Source organism: Periophthalmus magnuspinnatus, chromosome 22 (genome assembly GCF_009829125.3).
Source record: "Periophthalmus magnuspinnatus isolate fPerMag1 chromosome 22, fPerMag1.2.pri, whole genome shotgun sequence".
Taxonomy (NCBI): domain Eukaryota; kingdom Metazoa; phylum Chordata; class Actinopteri; order Gobiiformes; family Gobiidae; genus Periophthalmus; species Periophthalmus magnuspinnatus.
The window spans coordinates 9,045,095-9,065,261 of record NC_047147.1 but is presented as its reverse complement, the minus strand read 5'-3'; the positions used below and the strand labels follow the sequence as shown (position 1 = coordinate 9,065,261).

The window sequence follows — 20,167 nt, the reverse complement described above, 5'->3', positions numbered from 1 at the left end:
GCGAGTGCCCGTGAGTGGCGTGACACGGTTCAATGAGAAGTTTTACTCTAATTTTCTAACTAATGCTGAGTTTTACACGTCCAATCCTAGTTTAGAAACGGGGCGGGCTTTAGCGTTACCAAGGCAAGTCTAGAGGCAAGTATAAAGCGAATAACATGGTGTCCCAGCGGCTGTTTATGTTTACTTAAAGACCACATTGAAAGGGCGTTTTGCAGGACACGCGCGTATTTTTCTTATAGATACACTGTCTATTTTTGCACTTTAGTTTTTTATGTCAAAATTTAGTGGACGCGTGGCATGTGAATCTCATCTGTCACTAATGTGCCAGTCTTTCAAATGGAAACGGGGCTTCGCTTTGGAAACGTGAGCATTTCCCTGGTGCTCCTGCTCTTGCTGCTGCTCAAAGCGCTCATCGGACCCGGCACGTCGCTGTCCACCACCGCGGGGACGCAGCTGCCTTCCTCTAACACCCGGGCTGCAGGGGAGCATGGGGTGAGGAGAGCCATGGAACAACCGCAGCAGCAGGGGAGGGACTGGGCTGAGGACGACAGCGAAGCCCCGGTGTTCGGACCAGATGTAACCGTGGAGGACGATGAGGTCGGCTCCGCTGGAGATACCGAAGACTCGTACGCGGACAACAGCAGCAACCTGCAACCAACAAGGTAAGTTAGTCATCCCAAGATAGTGTTTAATCATGGCTTGACAGGTGCCATTTAAACAAGCAAGTGTAAAGTATCACCAGAAGACCAAAACGCATGATTTCAACTTGTAGGACGTGCGTAATTTCGACTAGAAGACCAAAAAGTATGATTTCAACCTGCAAGTCGTGCGTAATTTCGACCAGAAGACCAAAAAAGTATGATTTCAACTTGTAGGACGTGCGTAATTTCGACCAGGAGACCAAAAAAGTATGATTTCAACTTGTAGGACGTGCGTAATTTCGACCAGGAGACCAAAAAAGTATGATTTCAACTTGCAAGTCGTGGGTAATTTCGACCAGGAGACCAAAAAAAGTATGATTTCAACTTGCAAGTCGTGGGTAATTTCGACCAGGAGACCAAAAAAAGTATTATTTCAACTTGCAAGTCGTGGGTAATTTCGACCAGAAGACCAAAAAAGTATGATTTCAACTTGTAGGACGTGCGTAATTTCAATTGAATTAGATTGGATTATTCGCCACAAGTTTGTACAAGTCATGTCTTCCCTTGCCTCTTCACGACTACTTATTTTGGTCTCAATTTTCCCTCCATTTCTTACATTTTGCATTATTTATTTCGTATGGATATCATTCTATCACCTCTAGAGACTTCTAATTATTAAGTTCAATGGATGAGAAGAACTGTCAAAGCTGAAAACCTGAAATGTTAATCATAAATGGCTTGCGCACGTTTTTTTGGGAAAGACTTGATAAAGAGTCAATCTAATTAAGCACAGCACTAGCTTTTATCTTATAATTGCCCCTACTGGCCGTTACATTATCAGCACTAAAGGATGGCAGACATGTACGGGCACATCCCCAAACCCCTTGCAGCGCACGCTTCGTCCAGAAACTTCTCCCATTACAATGATCGGGTTTGGTCATTCAAACTGCCATATTTTAACCTTTCATACAATAGTACTAAGGCTTATATTTGAAAGGCATCTATTGCAAGACTTCTCGTTTAATGCTACAAGCGTGCACCTGCAAAATCCCCATTAACTTTTATTTAACTGCAGAGACTTGTAAAACTGTCTATAACATTAGCATTCCCTCCCTCCTCTCATTTTAAGGGACTGGTTCACTGTAAACACAATTGCTCTCCTGAGACAATTACTGTGTGAATACATGGTACTAGTGTACTATCTTCTTCTTTGAATATTGCATAACTATAACCAGAATACCATAAAACTTACGACAATATTTGATAAGGTTTCATTTTATCTACATAGATTTTTTTTTACAGGTAGGTAGGTTAAATCAGCAGAAACCCAGAGCTAATCTACATGGAATAGAAGGAATTTCAAAAACAGGACAACAAAAAATGAGTTATAGCTGTTGTGTTGTCTATTTTTATGCCTCTGTTTTGCACCTGGGAAGAAACAGACCTCTGTCTATGGGGAATTGCCTATAAATCACAAAAGGTGCGAAGGGTGGGGGTTGTCACCTAAAATGAAGCTGGGAATCATCCGCTGTAACTGTATCTATGGCCAGAAGCTCTGTTTATCTGCTGACACGGGATCACTGGGAGCAAATGTAATACTTTTCAGCTGCTCTGTTGTGGGGTTGGGATTTGGTGTTTATATAGGAACCATGGAAAAGAGTTTTTTCTTATTTTAAATGTAGATTCCACTTAGGTCATTGATGATGATTACAATATCAATTTATCATTCAATACATGACATATGGGACAATGTGATTTGGGGGGCAATATTTATCGTGGGGACTTTTCCTTTCCTTCTGCTTATTTTTCTGTCCTCTGATTTTGCATTATGAACTTCAATGACTCTCAGACACAAACTAACTACTTAAGTGTTGCATTCTGTTTTTTAGTTTTGGCAGCTCACATTTTTTAACAATGTACATTTAGAATAGTTCTTTTGGATTATTCTGCTTTGTGGTTTGGTTTCAATATTACAGTTTATCATCTATATTAACTTCAACAATATATCGCACTTCAAGATTTGTTATTGTGACAGGGCTGATTCCACTCCAACTCATCTTTACTACAAACCAGACTTTCAATTGGACCATAGCCATTACCAAGTTTGAAGTTAAATATGTTCTTTATAAACAAGAGGTTGCTTCTGTTACGCTACAAATTAGAAGTAGCATCATTTTCCCATATCTGTCAATTCTGTGTAAAAATTCAATGTTTATAATTGGGGGCATTTTGGACAGGTGTACAGCCAATCTTCTGTCAGTGAAAGATTGAATTTTGATCTAAACTCCAGATCAATCAGTCAATCAGTCTGAGCAAAAGGAACAAGGAAGAAGTGAGTTTATTCAATTAAGCTTTTGGCCATATTGCTCAGCCTTGTTTGACGAGATCATTCCAATTCTTAAGAAATACTAGTTTTGTTTAAAAGCAGGTGTTTCTTTTTAAAATGACCTGTCTGTCTGCATGCTTGTATGTTGCAAAAAGGATTTTTTTTGACATTTTAATCCAAAGGCCTATTTTGCTGGTGGACTCTGCTTGAAGTTGATAGGTAGAAGTTCCTCGTGTTTAAATCTCCGTGCCCCGTGTTGGCGCAGAGGGTTGGGCATCGATTGGTCTCAGTAAACAGTCTGACGCCCACCTCATGTTTGGCACAGCAGCGGTCTTTCTCTTTGCCATGTATTCCTTCTTGTTTCCTTGACTGTATGAAGCCTTTCTTATACCAGCCCCATGTTTTTGACTGATGGAAAGGCCATAATAAAATATTCTCTGTGTAGTTTTACAACCTCTGCGCCAGTGTCTCCTCAAAACTCATCATAAAATAGAAATCATTGTTCGTGTCTAAGCTTTTGAAGATTATGTTTTGATTTCTAAAACTTACTCATAAAACATTTAAAATTTTCAGATCCACTTTCTTTTTAACCATTTCACAAAGTTTCCTTAAGCTCAGTGGTAAAATAAATATTAGCTTTTGTCACTGATATGTTAGGGATTCGGTCAACAAGAAGCCAAGAAGGGAAGGGAACCAAAACTAGAGTGTTATAAGATAGTATACCAGTTGTTTGGAAATTCTAATAACCTGGGGAAGTGTAAGGATTATTCTGTGCCATGACAACAACTGAAAAAACAGCAATAAATGTAGCGTGTCGTTCTTGCTCTGTGAATGATAACTTCTGTTTTGTCCCACTGTCTAGTATACCTATATATCACAGAACCTCTATCTATTTAGTCTTTACATTCAAATTCAGTTGCAACATAGCAATAGGTTAAATACTTTTAAATAAGTTAAATACTGTTTTGGTCAAGAGGTCAGATTATTTTAAGATTTTTTTGTGTTCCAATATTCTGTGTAGCCTCTTTGTGCCAAAGGGACAAAGAGATTTAGTCAGTCGTGTCAACTTCCATGACACTGAAATTTCACTTCTACCTTTTGTTCATTTTCAGGTTGTGTTCTCATCTGAAGGTAAACAGGTTTTATTATTATAAAAGTTAAGAATGTGTGAGCGAACCTGAACAATGTTCTTGATTGTTCTAGAAAGCTGATGACTTCCTGTGATGGATAGAAAATGATCTTATACAAATAAATTCAAAACCAAAACTGTTGGATTAAAATACTCTTGACTTTCTTGATCTTAAGTAAAATGTTGTTTTTTTTGTGTTTTTTTTTTTTTTTTTTGCAAAACACCTAAGTATTTGTACTATGATAAGTTTTTTTTTTTTTTTAAATCTATACCTAATCTATCTATAGATACGAGAGCATAAGAAAATACTGTACAGTTTCATATCTGGCACATCTACTCAGTTGAGTTTAGCATCAGGACATTTGAGGGCTGTGTTTTGGCTCCTGATGTTCATCTGCTACAGAGGAAATCTCACATATAATTATCCAAGTGTCTCCACACAGAGGCAGACCCCCACTGTGTCGTTCAGCTGTGCCTCAAAACTCCTGTGTTTGCAACCTGCCTGCACAGCACACACCCTATACACACAACCAACTTCACTGTGTTTACAATAGACCAATCGCCTAAAACTAAAATGGTACTGGTTTCTGCACGCACAACATATAAATATAGATTTTATCACTTACTTTTGCAGGTTGTTAAATAATGTAGTGGCAATTTAACCTCCCATTGAGCATTCTCATACACATAATAAAAAGCTAAATTATTTATATACCAAATGCCTTTATCTCAGATTGCTTTGCCGCTAAGATAACCGGAATGGAGCAATTGAAATATCCGAGCCACAAGTAGACTTTTTAAGTGCCAAGCATTCCTTCAGGTGCAGAAAATAGGGCTGTTATTGAAGGAAGAGCAGTAAACTTCAGTGTTTGTGTGAGGAAATGGTGCTGCTAGCTTATAGGTGATTATTTCCCAGATGATCAGGATTACTTCCACATCAATGTGCGGTAACAGTTAGCATTAAAAGGCTCCTATTACGCTGTTTTCTCATCTATGTTATAATGTTGTTTCCTCATCACAAAGACAAATACCTGGAGTTGTGTTTTGTTTCATTCACACATGTTTAACACACAAACCGAAAACACTGCTCCATTGTGTTTTTAAACTCCATACACCTTCATTAGAAACATCTGGATGATTTCAGCCCTCGAATTTCTCATCTTTACTGAACTAAAGGTAAAGGTATCTGTTCACTTAAACTATTATTATCGCTTCGTGACATCACAAGGTGAAACAGTGCATTTTGAACTTTGGAGATGTAGACAGACTAATAATAAAGTGTTACTCAAACATGTGTGAATGAAACAAAACACAACTCCAGGTATGTTTTTGAGTAGATAACAACGTTATAACATGACTTAAAGCTCACAAGAGTCAGTTTTGTAATAAAGGATGTTTTAAGCTCCATCCTTGACAGCTATTTAGAAATACTGCTACTGGCCTTAATTGATGTACTTTTTGTTATAGCCATGGAAACACCAAGATAAACAGAACAGATTCTTCAGATTCTTCACCTTTTTTAGAACAAAAAAATAAATAAAATATTGAACCATCTTCTTGGGACAACCTTAGGCCTGTCACAATAACTACTATATCAACTTATCGTAAATGATAAGTTACAGTAAATGAAAGCTGGAACAATATTTTTGGGGCTCAGTATTTATCCTGTGCACATTTTCTTTGCAAAAGTGGTGAGATTTTTGTTATTTTAGTTGTTATATGATAAGATTTGAGCTGTAGAGGGTAGAATAAATGACTTGTAATGACACTGTCTATTTAAAAATGGTTTACTGGGATTATCCTGCCTTATTGTTATTTTGTCAGTGGCAAAAACTAATTTCATTTTTTTTTGTTTCTCATTATCGTGACAGGCCTAGTCAACACATCACTTGTAGATCTGTTGTCTTTCTGTTGATACAAAACCAATGTCAGTATCATTTCTACACACTACCCTGCCCTATATATGGTACCATGTGCAGTTTGTTTCTAGAGACCCCGACTAATTTAGCCATTCCCCTTGATCTATTATTACATACATTTTACATGACATTTCTTATTCATGCTTTCTGTCTGTCCATACGTCTTCTCCCATGTGTTCTGTATTATTAACCAACCATGTTTTTATGTCTTGATTCACTACACAGAGGTCAGAATTAACTTGGATTTTATCCACAATTGACATCTTAATAACGCTAGTATGTTTTAAATAGGTTTAATGGGGTTGTTTAGAGGCTAAGTAGCTAAACGGTGAATAATTGATTTACAAGCTGTTGCGGTTAAAGCAACAAAGATGGCGGAGTGGCAGTTGATTTGTTCTCGGTATGAATCATGACATCTCTCCATCTGTCATTTCTATGACACACTTGTAGCTTATGTCTTCACTTTCTTCTTTTGTAAAGCCTCCTATATATGCTCTCTTTGTGCCCTGCCCCTGGTGGATTCTCTATACACAACCAGCATCCATCTGAAGTCCTCGTGAGATTTACCATTGAACTTTCAACTTTTCGCGAGATCTAAAGTCCTTTCTATCACAACAGAATGGCTCATAAAGATCTGAGAGATGCTTAACTAATTAACGTTATCATTAAAACAGTCATAATAGACAAATGTGAAATAATACAGCGGTTAATTGTCTTTCAAATGACTCTGTTTCGCTTCATTAAACGAATATTAGCAATTTGAGATGTTTTATATTGAAAATGGGAGTAGTTGTAACAGTAAAAGGCGCAGTAATAGCAGTAGTTGTAGTGGAAGCTTGTGTCTATTGCATCTAACTGCTTTTGAGTTATCCCTATGCTTAATTAAACAAAGTATTAACAAACTGAGATGTTTTATATTGAAAATAGGAGTAGCTGTAACACTAGACGGAGCAGTAGTTGTAGAAGGTTGTGTCTATTGGGTCAAACTACTTTCGAGTCAGCTTTTTGATACTCGCTGCTTACATTACAAAAACATCTTTCTGTGACCTTAGCAGGTGTTCTTCAATGTTGCTGAGTATGGCAATGACAATGTGGCTAACGGAGATTGTTTTTATTATTTATAAAAGATAAAGAAGTGTATGGTGGTGTATAGTTTTTTGGCATTCAAAGGGCTTTACCATTTGCCCCCAAACAGCTTAATGACTTTGTGAATACTTTGCGAAGCCTTTTATTGTGTAATGATACTATTTAGAAACGACCTTGCGTATAAGAAGTTTATTACAACTTGATCTTGGATAAGCCAGAATCTTGCATCAGAGCAGTTGTTGTGAGCCTCATTTTGTATTCACTCGTGGAAAACCTGCCACAGCGAGGGTCTGGACAGTGTAATGTGCTGCTTTAATTAGCTGTGGTTCTTAAAACACACATCACCGCTTTGTCCAATGACCTTTCTGTTCCCTCCTGAGGCTCAGGCCAAGTCAAACACTGTCGATCGGAGGTAACAAGTGCCACTTTTGGACAACAAACTCACCCCTGGCTCCACAATATTGGCCTGCACTGTAAAAATGCATACACTCTACGTAGTCCAAATTTGAAATACTACATCTGTTATTTGACATGTTTGATTAGCCTTAGCCTTAGTCTTAGCCTGAATTGTCTTGATCATTTTTTCAGTGCTCTTTTTGACAACTAGATAATCATAAGAAAGACTAAATAACTCCACCGCCAACAAATAGTCTTTTCTAACCCTATACCATGACTAAACCGCTTCTAAACCTGGTCTGAATATAGATACAACTCACTATATATAGATTTTAAATGTGTGATTTCATGGTCAAATAAGGATGCATGTTTTTTCTGTATTTTTGAGGGCAATATAAACATAAAAAAAAAATAATAATAAAAACAAACATGCTTTTATTTTAGTCTATTTTTGGCTACAGAGATGAGCCTGCAAAGAGAAGTGTACCGGTAATTTGATATATAGTGAGATCATCTTTACATCTCTATAACATACTGTGCATTGATCTGTTTTTACCATGTGATTGACGTTGTTCTATGTTCCAGCTCCACATAGACAGAGAGGCAGGTGTCTATAACATGCCTCCTGTGTGGTGCTGCTTCTGGAGCGTATGATGGACCATAAATATTACATTTGTTTTTCTTTGATCGTTGTTGTTTTGAGACGTGAGCCACCGCCGTTGCTGATGTCTGTCACCTTTCACTGACATCTATATGTCCCTGTTTATCCGTGCTACAAAATGCACTAGAAAACATACCTGAGAATGATTTTTTTATTTTTTATTTTTTTTTATTTTGCAAGATTTTTATTCTGAATTTGAATATTGTTTTGTGATTATAAGTTGATATAATTTAATGGCTCTTTTTAAGTAAAATTTGACCCCATTAACACTAAATAAAAGAAAACGCCAAATGGAATAAATAGAATGGAAAAGTTTTTGGAAAATGTAAAAACAAGGGTTAAATTTCAATGCATCCAAAACAATCATCACTCATAAATAAACATGAGCGAGACAGGAATCCCAGTCCCCTGCATTGCAAAAATAGATCCCCAACTCCATGCCTCTTTAACTTTGGCAAACGTGAAACCTCAGCATATATTCTGTTGTTTCAGAGTTCACACAGCAGAGACAGTGGAGCGGGTGGATGTGCTCTCACTAAACACTGAAAAACTGGGAAACAAAATAACAGAAATTATATATTAAGCATCTGTTATTTTATAAACATTGCTGTTTAAAGAAATTTTAGTCCATATAGTTTTTTTTGTATAGGGGCACTATGTAAATGTTTCCTCAAATTTGCATAAAACCAAGCAATCTCCATGGTAGTTTTTGTATTTGGCAATTTTGGCAATAAAACGCTTGTAATTGAATCAACGTAAGATAAGTTAATACCATAGTGTGGGACATTCCAGGTAAAGCAACAACATTTTCAAGGCTGGTGACAGACCAGAAAACACACACCTTTAACTTCTTAAACCTGAGTATGGACCTTGGTATATGCATTTTCTCAAGATGGAGTGTGGTAGTTTTTCCAAGTTTTTAGTGTGGGTTTTGACGGAAGTATTCAACCCTAGGTCTCCTGTGTTGTCACATGAAACGCACAGGTTTGTAGAGTGTAGAGCTTCATGGGGGAACACTGGGAGGTGAGGACTCTCAGGACACACGACGATGTTTGATCTCCCCCCTCCTCTCCCTTTCTCACTCATCCTCACTCCCCCCCCCTCTCTCTCCCCCTCTTCTCCCCCCCACTCCCCTCAGGCCCCATGTCTTCTTCTTCGGGGCTGCATTAGTTCCCACCAGCCACTGCTTAGCAACAGCCAATAAAACGAAACAGCCAACTCCTCAGCCAATGTCATGGCAGAGGGGGTCCCGAGTTCAGAATTTGAGTTGGGCACTTGGGTCCAGTGGCACTGCCCTCCAAAACTCCTGAGTGCAACAAGACGCAGGGATGACCTTTACAAGAAAGAGAAAGGTGGAGAGAAGTGTAGGGAACAATATGGTGAATGACAATATTAAACAGATGGAGACACTTTTTCTACAAGAGATTTTTGGATTACATCTAAAATGGCATACAGTTATTATGGAGAACTATGCACTACTGTTTAAATTATATGAAATTTTTCTTGCAAAACCTACTTCAACTCTTGTTTTTTGCATAAATTTGTAAATATACTTTGACTAAGCAAGGCAGGATTTTGCATTACCCATTTTTTGTTTTTATGTATTTTGTCAGACATGCATAGATTGGCTTTTATACTTTTACTCAGTTATTCATTTGTATTTTAACCATGCTATAGATTTGTAGTAATATAGTCCCTCCCTTTATTTCCAGTCGTACCCAAAGAATAGTTTACTACACTTTCTTTCCGGGGCACTTTTGGGTTTGAGGGTTTTCCTTTTTCACTTTTTTTTCCTCATTTTTTTTCTGTCTGAGCTGCTCCGCGCTCTTACAATGCTGTGATTTTATTAATAGACTGTCCCCAAAATAACGAGCTGAGATGTGACAGCGCTCCCAGTGGGGACATTTAACTCAGACTTTGCTAAAACCAGGGATTTTTTCCTATTTTTTTCTTGCATAACTTAAACCATTTACATCGTCTCCTTAAACCCTTTTGTAATCTATGCATTTTATTTTCCCATTTTTGGTCCAGTTTTAACCTTAAACGATCTTCCTTTGTTCAGTTTTGGTAAGTTTTTCATGTTGTAGTTGTGGTGATGATTGATGACTGCTCTGGAGTTTTTTAGGTCACTGGTTATTTCGGTTGCGTCCAGGGGAGCCACACTGCAGTTTGGGTGGGGCTATGGCGGAGAAGGTAGAGAGTGTAGACTGCAAGCAATAAAAAAAACAAGGACTTGGCTATAGTTGAGGAGTTCTAGCAGGACCACGCTGCCTTGTTTCCCCTCCCTGGTAGCTCCCTCACTGCTTAGTAACAACCAGTCACATCGCAGCCTCACAGCCTCCCCACAGCCAATCAGATCACAGGACTGTGGCGCCATAGAGTTTGGATTTAGCCACGTGTGATGTGCTGCAGATCAGGAGGAGACACAGACACAGCAACGCTTTGACATGTCCGAGTTTTTCATTCAAACCACGCCCTTTGGCTCTGCTGCAGTGACCTCTGGATGAATACACATACTCAGCTGTGAAGTCTTTATTTAAGGAGGACAGCTAAACAATAATCTGCTCCATTTTACAGAAGAAATGTATCCAAAGAAAAAATTACAATCCTATTTTGAGGGAATTTATTTTGCCTTTGAAATCACAAGTTTTTGTCATTTTATTGTAATATGAGCTAAACTTCAAAATGGTTGTTGCAGTCTATGTATGATTAAAAAAAAAAAAAAACCCAAAAAACATTAAACTGATATTTAAATTTTAAGCATGAGGAAATGAAAACATCTTGCATAATTAAATCCACTGCTTGCATTTAAATTTCAAAAAAAATCATTTTGATGCTGTTGTTTTTTTTCTTCTTTGTTTGTTTTCACCTCGTTTCCACTAGTTGTCCTTAACTTTCCCACATTGCGCTGCATTCACAGTTCAGACCCTCTCCTCGTCGCGTCTCTTCCCCAGACTTTAACCCACCCCTCCCTCTGGAGAAAACTGCACATGTTGCAGCTCTGGAGCAGGGCGCGGCTTTCCCTTCATCTCTCCTTCTCTCTCTCTCCCTCTCCCTTTTCCCTTTCTCTCTTTCCTTCTTTTTCCTCTCCCTCTCCTCTTTCTGTCTCCTCTTTCTCCCTCCTCATCCTCTCCTGCTCCTCTTCCCCTCTCTTTTTGCTGCAGCCATAACTTCCTCCACGTGCTCCCCACGCTCTCGTATTTTTGTTGTGAGCGGCCGCATAGCACCACTGTTGCATGGTTACAGAATTTCTCAGCTCCCCATTGGCTGGAACACTGGACTCCTCGCTTGCCATTGGACAACCGCGGAGGAAAACAGTGCTGTGATTGGCCGGATGAGAGAAGAGCTTTGACACGATTGGCTTGACAGGCTTGCATCCTTAGAGACTGAAGCGGTGTAAACATCACGGCTGTTTCTTTCAATGGAGCGTGTTTTTTCAGTGTGTGTGTGTGTGTGTGTGTGTCATCTACTTGTTTGTGTGTCTCTGAGGGGTTTTGGTGAGAGCTAAGCTAATTGGCGCCCTACTCTTCATTCGTGGTTATTGAAGATACTCTAGTTGTGTTATGACACTTTGACATGCAGTCCTTAGCCGGTTGACAGCTCTTCTGCTCAACGCTTTCACCATTTAAAAATCTTATCTTTGTTTTTAGTCCTAGTCAGCAAAAATCCCCTCCGGCTACATGTTCCTTCCCGTTGGTGACAAGCACAGCTGCATTGTCTTGGGGCTAGACTTAGGAAAAACAAGTAGCGCGGAGTTCACTGTTTGTTGTTGAGCTTTGTTTAAAACTATCGTCTGTTCTTGTGTCGTAAAGTTGTTGAGTTAAACGCCCTACCCCCACATTTCACACCCTTTTATTGTAGTACAAAGAGTGTATGCCCCCCTTTGATCTCGCCTTACAATAAATCCTCTATCTGAAGTTGAACTTGGGGAGCTGCTGGCGGACTTCTCTACATTCATGACACTGAGGAGAGGCGGGGTCAAACTGCTTAGCAACAACCAATCAGCCTAATATTTTTGGCAGGTCCTCACAGCCAATGGAGGTGCTTGAAAAAAAAAAAGCCCGGTTTAGTGGCGTTGTTGTCATTGGCGCTAGCGTGGTTTAGGAAAATAGTTGTTCTTTCTCAGCACTCAAAGCAAAACTGTCCTGGAGCAGATTTGCACAGATTAGCTTTGGAAAGACGCACGGCTCATTGCAGTTAGTGATACAATTAGCATTTTTATGTAAGCCTCGCACTGTTAAATTGACTTTCTCCACCAAATGTTAGAAAAGTAACAAAACTTTTAATTATCAGCAGCATAAAAGCAGCAAATTTATACAACTTTGACATCAGCTACAAAAAAGGCAATGATCCTTCCACAGTATCTGAATGGTTAAATATTGTAAATGTCATATCTGTAATGGAAGGAATTACTCAGACCATAATTTAATAAAAGCGTGCTTTCTCAGATGGATGGACAAACTGGGTCAAATCCATAAAGCCTTTACGACCAGATTTTATCCACTGTAGAATTTTTATTTTATGTTTACTTTTTTAAAGGGCCCATATTGCGCTGTTTTCTGATTTATGTTACAATGTTCTTTCCTCATCACAAACATACCAGCAGTTGTGTTTTGTTTATTCACACGTTTAACACACACACCCTGCATATTTATGCTGTGTTCTTCTCTCAAACTAAAAACACCCTGTTCTACCTTGTGATGTCATGTGGTAATACAGGAAGTGCTCCACTGTGTTTTTAAACTCCACACACTTTCTCTAGTTGTTATCTCAAACTACTGCTTCAGGACATTACAAGGTTGAACAAACCATTTTAAAACTCACAAGGGTCGGTGTTTCGTAATGTAAGACCTTTGTCTCTCTACTTGTATAGTTTAGTTTACATGTAAAAAATAAAACCGCTGGTGGATGGAAAATACTTATCTGAAAATGCACATTGTATTCGTAAGCAGCTACCTGAATACAAAGAATTTTAAAAAAGTAAGAAAACAGTTCCTCGTATTGATTTACTCTCTGAAACAAGCCGTATCTTTGTCAGATTTAAGACTTTAACATCCAATGAACATGCAACTGCTACTCACTACAGTCACTCGTCAATAGGTGAGATCGATAAGGCTTAGCTGTTCAATAGTTCACCTGCAGGGGCTCATGTTGGTTCATACAAGAGATTAAGGTTTATTAGAGAGACTACAGTGCGGACATGTTTTCTTTTCCAACTCTTTATCAAAAATGTGTGTGTTTTTATACTGTTTTTTTTTTTTTTTTTTACCTACAGCAACATCATTTCTTTAAGGATCGGTAAAGTTTCCTAATTAGGATTAATTTCTAGTACAACTTTTAGGTTATTTATTGAGGTTGTTTGAAGATTGGCTTTAAACATAGATTTGTGGATGTCCCTCTGTTTAATGCTTGGAGTCAAGTTGAAATGTGTTCCCTGTAGTACTTAAATGCACAGGGAGTTCAGATATAAGTATATTTGATACTGTAAAAAGGACTTAAAACAATTTAAAAAATAAATTCTTTATTAGAAACAGTGGGACGTAAGTTTTCAGCTTGTAAATATTGCTCAAATGGCTATTATGATTTTTACCAAATACTTTTCTACATTAAAAACAGTAAAATTTAGACTAGACAGTGCTAACTAGTGTGTTTTTGGCTAACTACTTATGCTATATCTCACATGTTGTCCAATTATCCACGACTATTTCAAGTTATTTGGTGTAAACATGAAAAAACACAAATGAACCCAGTGACCCCTGATAGAAAGATAGTACTGGTACAGATATGTCCATCACTGTTATTGGAGCCAATGAAACTCCCTATGGTACAGCCACAGAGGGAGCCTATAGTAAAAGTAGTAGTGGGGTGAGCGAAGGACACCGCTTCTGCCTGTAGCCATCACGAGAACAAATGATGGACAGATCTGAAGAGCCAAACAAGCGTCTTCTTCTGCATGTGGCTCTAGTTGTCCTCTAGGGAACATCAACATCCAGAGACCCTCCGAGGGACACTCACATGAGAGCCTTCCCAGCCTCGTGCACGTGGACCGGGGCTGCTTGGAGACAGCGTGTGCCCGTCTCTGGTTAAATAAAGCTAAGAGGCGTGTTGACATATCCTCCTCTGGACAGATACAGATCAATAGCTCCACCGAAGGGGGTGCTGCTCGACAAGGGGGTGATTGACAGTCGATGCGGCAATGGGGCGGGATGTCTTGATTTATTTAACCGCTCCACATCGCCCCGAGTTACAAACAACAGTTAAACTAAGTGTGCTGCCTTGGCAACTAAAGTGGATACGCTTTTGAAGAATTTGCCTCAAGATTCAAAGGAAAACTGTTCAGATTGAAAGTCAAGATTAATCGAATGCACAATAGAAGTAAAATTGACTGTCCATCATTTTAAATCTACAGGGCAAAATACTAAAATCTTTTTCACTTCTAAATGAAACCATATTGTTTTTTTGCCTCTGCTTATATATAGATATGCCACCAGTCTGAACTCTAAATTATCCTTCCATTGTTCAGTGTTCTGTTCTGTTTATTTTTCTACTATTCAACTATGATTAGCTAAAAACTCTTTGCGGAGCATCGCTTATGACCTGGCAGTTGCCCAAAAAATTTGATTGGACTTTAATTTTTTTCTAATTCTATTTTAAGCCTGTCTTCTTATAATAGAGTATATAAAGAAAGAAGCTCATTGAGGATAGTGGTGAGAGCTGAAAATTTGGAGCCAACTTCCATATTTGGAATTCTGACAGCGAGTATCATAGCAACCAAAGAGCCAATCCGGAGAGAGGCTGCTAAAGATAACTGCATGGGGTGGGCACTTAGCAACACTGTCAATCAAACCTTTTTCTAACGCTAGCGGGAGCGACCTCGGGGAAAGAAGGCAGCTGATTTGACTTTTATTAATGTTCATATGATTTACGGACAACGCCGAAAATAAAAATGCCAGGATCATGTAGAGCGAGTTAATGTGAACATTTTAAGACCAAAATGACGAGCCTGACAGCAGCAGTTACAGAGAGATGGGCGAGAGTTTTTTTTAATTTTTTATTGAAAGTGAATTGGAGCCAGAGTCGATGGAGCCGAAAGCGCGTCCACGATGATTTAAAACGCGGCAGCTACGAGTTTAGCTAAGTTCATTTATATATACAGTCTGTGCTTCTTTTCCAGGCAGAAATGACTTGATGAGTACATAGATGAATGTTGTCTTAAGCTCTGTAGGTCAACAAAGATTTGATTCAAAGTTTGTGTAATCCAAGCTACTCTTGTTAGCATAAATTTGTTAAAAAGTCAAATCTGAGTTGTTGGTACATCAAAATGAGTAGTTTCTTTTGTGAGAACAGTGTTGATTCCCCGGTGAGCGCTCTGTCAGTGAGACCATCTGTTTGGTGGCTCTACCCAAACTGCGCTGCCAGATGGGAGAGGAAACAAAAGTAATGCATCCACCAAACAGTGACAAATACAAGTTTATTTCACTGTAACAACTAAGTACACAGCGCAGCCAGCGTGTTATGATTTATTCTGCAGGTGGAGATTTGCAAACAAGGAAGAATCGCTCAATGAAAAATCACCTTGTTTGTGACATTGCTGCCATTGATCTAATTTGTAACTGTGGGATTTGCATGTCTAGACTATATGAAAGTATAAATAATGTTACATAAATTGCATTCCCCAAGTAATTATAGGTCAACCCACCCATCAAGTAACAATTCTTTCTTTTATACTATATCTATAACTTGTATAGCATTGATCAGGTATTTATTTTTTCAAAGTGATTGCAATATCGGTAAACATTTTTCATACAATCTCGATAATAAGTTCTATGACACAGCTCAATAAATAAATACATTTTGAATAACAATAGTTGTGATGGTGCTGTGAAGGGGGAGTGACTTAGTACGGAGAGAAAAGAGAGGGAAGACTGTCAAAAATGAAAGTGAAACTTATAGAACATGTTAATATGTTGTTTTTGACGAATATAATCTTTTCAAAACTGAGTAATATGGTGATCTAAATATGTGTGACCAGTTAATACTCCATATAATTAAAATGGCCCCTCTTTAAATGATGGTCACGGCCAAATTTTGTCCTCTCAATTCTAAAGCTGATTTTATTTTGAAATGCGTTGATACTAATTGCTATGACAGCTCCTACCTTTGTTTCTACACCAGCTTTTACTTTGAAAGTTGGAGAGAATAATGAAGCAGTTTCCTGTCTCTTTGTTTGCCTGCAGCACAGAGCAGCTGTCAGGTGGGACTCATCATGGGACAGGTGTTGTTTGCTGCTCTTCAAGGTCACATTGTTCAGTGAAGATGGGACTTAAACTAAAGAATAACATCTGCAGCCATAAACACTCATAATTGTACCTTTTTAGTGCCTTGTTTGTTGTTTGTTCACCAATTAGCAATGATATAATGACCGCTAAGTGAGGTGAAAAAAACCAGAGCAAGTCTTCACCTGTTACAGAGTGTGATTTAAAAGAGAGTTTGGGACTCAAAGCTGATGTGGTAGAAGATGAAATAGGAAAGTTTATGGGTTTTCAGTAAATTTGATAAGAGGCAAATTGTGTTGGATACTGGCGGAGTCTGAGCATCTCTGATAGGGATGTAACAATAACCGAAATATCATAGCTTGTCATCAAAAGTCTCTCAATAATATCGTGGGCGGTCACAATATATCACATTACAAGTCTCTTTGGTTAAATGTATTGTTATGCACTACATAGACCATGATCCTTTGCTCTGTTTCAGTGTAGATGAATAAATAACTGCTCTTAAGCACTTTTAAATCTTAAATCTTTGGGTTCTGATGATTAGTCTGTCTACATTTCTAAAGCTCAAAATGCTCTGTTCTACCTTGTGATGTAGTGGTAGTCTTCAAGTTAACACCTATTTTTACCTTTCAGTAGAGTACAGCAGAGTTCAGTAGAGATGGGCAATTCTTGGGGTGAAATCTTCCAAATGATTCTAGTGAAGGTGTATGGAGTTTAAAAACACAGTGGAGCACTTCTTTTATTACCACATGACACCACAAGGTGAAGTGTTTTCAGTTTGAGAGAAGAAGTCAGCCTAAATATACAGTGTTTGTGTGTGAATAAAACAAAACACAACTCCAGGTATGTTTGTGATGAGGAAACGACATTATAACATAGAACAGGAAATCAAGCAATATGGGCCCTTCAAAGTCAATGCAATAACATCACATCGGAGATTAGCAGGTGGCAGAGAAGTGTCACAGTGCACCTTTTGTCCCCACAGCTATCAGACATTATAACCCCCACCAGTAGACTCAAGAATTTGCACTTTATGGACACAGACTTCGCATGCGCTATAAAAGCTTTTATAGTTTGTTTTATTGTGTGATGAAATGTATGAATGAGCTACATAGACACTTGACTTTAACGTTTTTGAGGATTAATGGAATGAAAAGCATCTCTCTTTAACAAGAACAAGGTTTTTGTTAATATGTTAATAAGTGCTATATATTCTTGTCATCAGGTCTCTGGTGATCATCAGTACTCTGGATGGGCGAATCTCGGCGCTGGACCCTCATAACCAGGGCAGGAAGCAGTGGGACCTGGACGTGGGCTCGGGCTGCCTGGTCTCCTCCAGCCTCAGCAAACCAGAGGTCACACTCACTGCTTACTAACTACAGACAGTACACACTACAGACTCTATACACATGCGCTTTAAACAGGAAAGAGACTATAATGTCATCAACAGGTTAGATCTGGCTCAAGGCATTACATTAATCACAATATCAGCTGTGTTATTTACAGTGAAACATGCACTCAGCTGAAAACGAGACTAGGAGAGAACCAGAAAATTGAAATCCTACGTAAATCAGTGTACTGTTTTAATGTTTGTGTTTATGAGTGAATTTCTTTAATTTGTTTTTAAACTGGCAGTTACACAAATTCTTCTTTTTACATTTTTCATGTTCAGTTGATAGCTAGAACATTGTTAAAGCTGAAAAAGAGGAGGAATAAGCCCAAAGGATCTAAATTAGATCTTAACTAGGGATGCAGTGAAACAATATTCTGTTCATATTTTAATGCAGGGTCACCATATCAGAATAATTTTTTATGTTTTGGGACTCGGAAAAACAAAAATCAACATCCCAAGATTTAAATTTGTTTTAAATAGATAAAAGCATATATATAAAAGCCACAATCTAAGAAAAATAACTCTCCAACTATACTGTATTGTTGGGATGTTCATTAGAATTGCGTACTGAGTAAACAAGGGCATGTTTCCTAAATCTTAAAATAAATCAGTTTTGTTTTGACAGTTCTAAAGACAAAGGGATGTGTGGGACTCATAGACTATCACACATAAACAACACTACTTTCAGTTGTTGGCAGTAAATCAAAACTTACATTGTCTTATTTTTACCACAATTCACCGAAGATCTGCTCTGAACTTGCACGGCAACAGACTCCAACTCACTTTATTAACATCATATTGTTGATATAAAGTCAATTTCCACTTATTTGATAGTAGGAAGTACCCATATGTTATGTTCAGAAACCAACTGATTTCCCTTCAGCAGACAGCGCATAATTGAACTCACTGCACTTTTTACACTCTCGCCGCTCGCTGTTGTTGCTTACATTCAATCTGTGTAAACAAACAACATACATACAACCGTCAGGCTCTCCTCCCCCTCCCAAAACCCTGAAATTGTGATTTTCGCCCGAAGGATCGGCTCACACTTTGTTGACTGTGGCGCTTTTTACACACACTGCGCAGCAAGACCCCCTTATCTGAACATGGATACATACAAACATACAGAGGCTTAAACCGCCCACCAAGTCAGCCTGAATAGTCCTAGTACCCCTGAGCCGTACTGGGGGGGTATAGCGGCCTGTGGAGGGGTTTTGATCTGGTGTTGCTGTGTGGAGTTCATCGCCTCGGGGAGAACGCCTATGAAACTAGCAAGGTCTAGAGTAGTCAGTGGGTCCAGTACTGTGGTTACACTAATGAATTCTCTGTAATCCACTTTGGTTATAATGATGACCCTTACAATAAAGTCAAGAGACTGGCCTTAAATAATGGATGGAGCGGGTGGTAATTTCTAAACCAGCACTTTATCGTATTAGCCAGCAGTTTTTGATTCACACAGGGGTCCAGTTTAGTTTTAATATTAGCAGCATTTAATGAGATAAGATACAATATTTGCAGTTTATTACAGATTTTGATGAACTAATTTGTCTTTTTAAATTGACTTTTTGTTTTTAAGTTTTATTTTTTACAATATAAAAGACGTTTTTTATTGAGAGGTTAAACTAGCCAATATGACCCCAACTCACTATAAGAATTAAACGATCAGTTGACATAATTAACAGTCGTATTTTGTCCCCTTTTCAGTGCAAAAGTGTCAAAAATTAGAAAAAAATTGACAAAATGTGTATGCCACATATTGCAGCTCTGTTGATGCTTGAACATGTTTATTGCCCTTTTAATTCACCACTCAGTTCTACTACAGTCAGGTGGACTTTGATTCACGGCTTAAGCTGATCGATATGGCCCCGAGTCAATAAGGGAAATAAATGATCATTTGACACCATTTACAGTTAATTAAATAGATTTTGCCCTCATAGATTACTCCAAGGGTGAAACATATCACAAATAATGGTGCATGGTTTTGAGTTGGGTGTATTATGTCAAATCTTTCATGATCACTATTGAAAAAAAAATGAAAAATGAATGTCTTGGTTTTATAATAAGCTGTCAGACATTTTAGGAACACATTAACTTAATATAGCTGTCTGGGCGACTGTAGCAAGAGAATATTCATCCACTGATCCGAAGGTTAGCGGTTCGAATCCCGGTCTTGGCATAAATTGACCCACAGGTTGGCGGTGTAATCCCATTTCCAATACTGTTGTTATGACCATTTACCATTACCATCTTACCCTCTGCATTACACTATATTTACTTGAACGATTTATGAGTTGGTAAAGTCTCGTTAACTTTGCTGTGTCCTTTATTGACAACTTAGAT

General features: G+C 38.3%; 1 protein-coding gene across 1 annotated transcript in view; it reads left to right on the top strand.

Moving 5' to 3' along the window:
• Positions 1-20,167, top strand: part of eif2ak3 (eukaryotic translation initiation factor 2-alpha kinase 3) — a 51,238-nt gene continuing 31,071 nt past the window's right edge. Inside the window, exons 1-2 of the mRNA XM_033987941.2 lie at positions 1-662; positions 17,660-17,789. Coding sequence (XP_033843832.1) covers positions 337-662; positions 17,660-17,789 — 456 coding nt within the window. The 5' untranslated portion in view covers positions 1-336. The remainder of the gene's footprint in view (positions 663-17,659; positions 17,790-20,167) is intronic.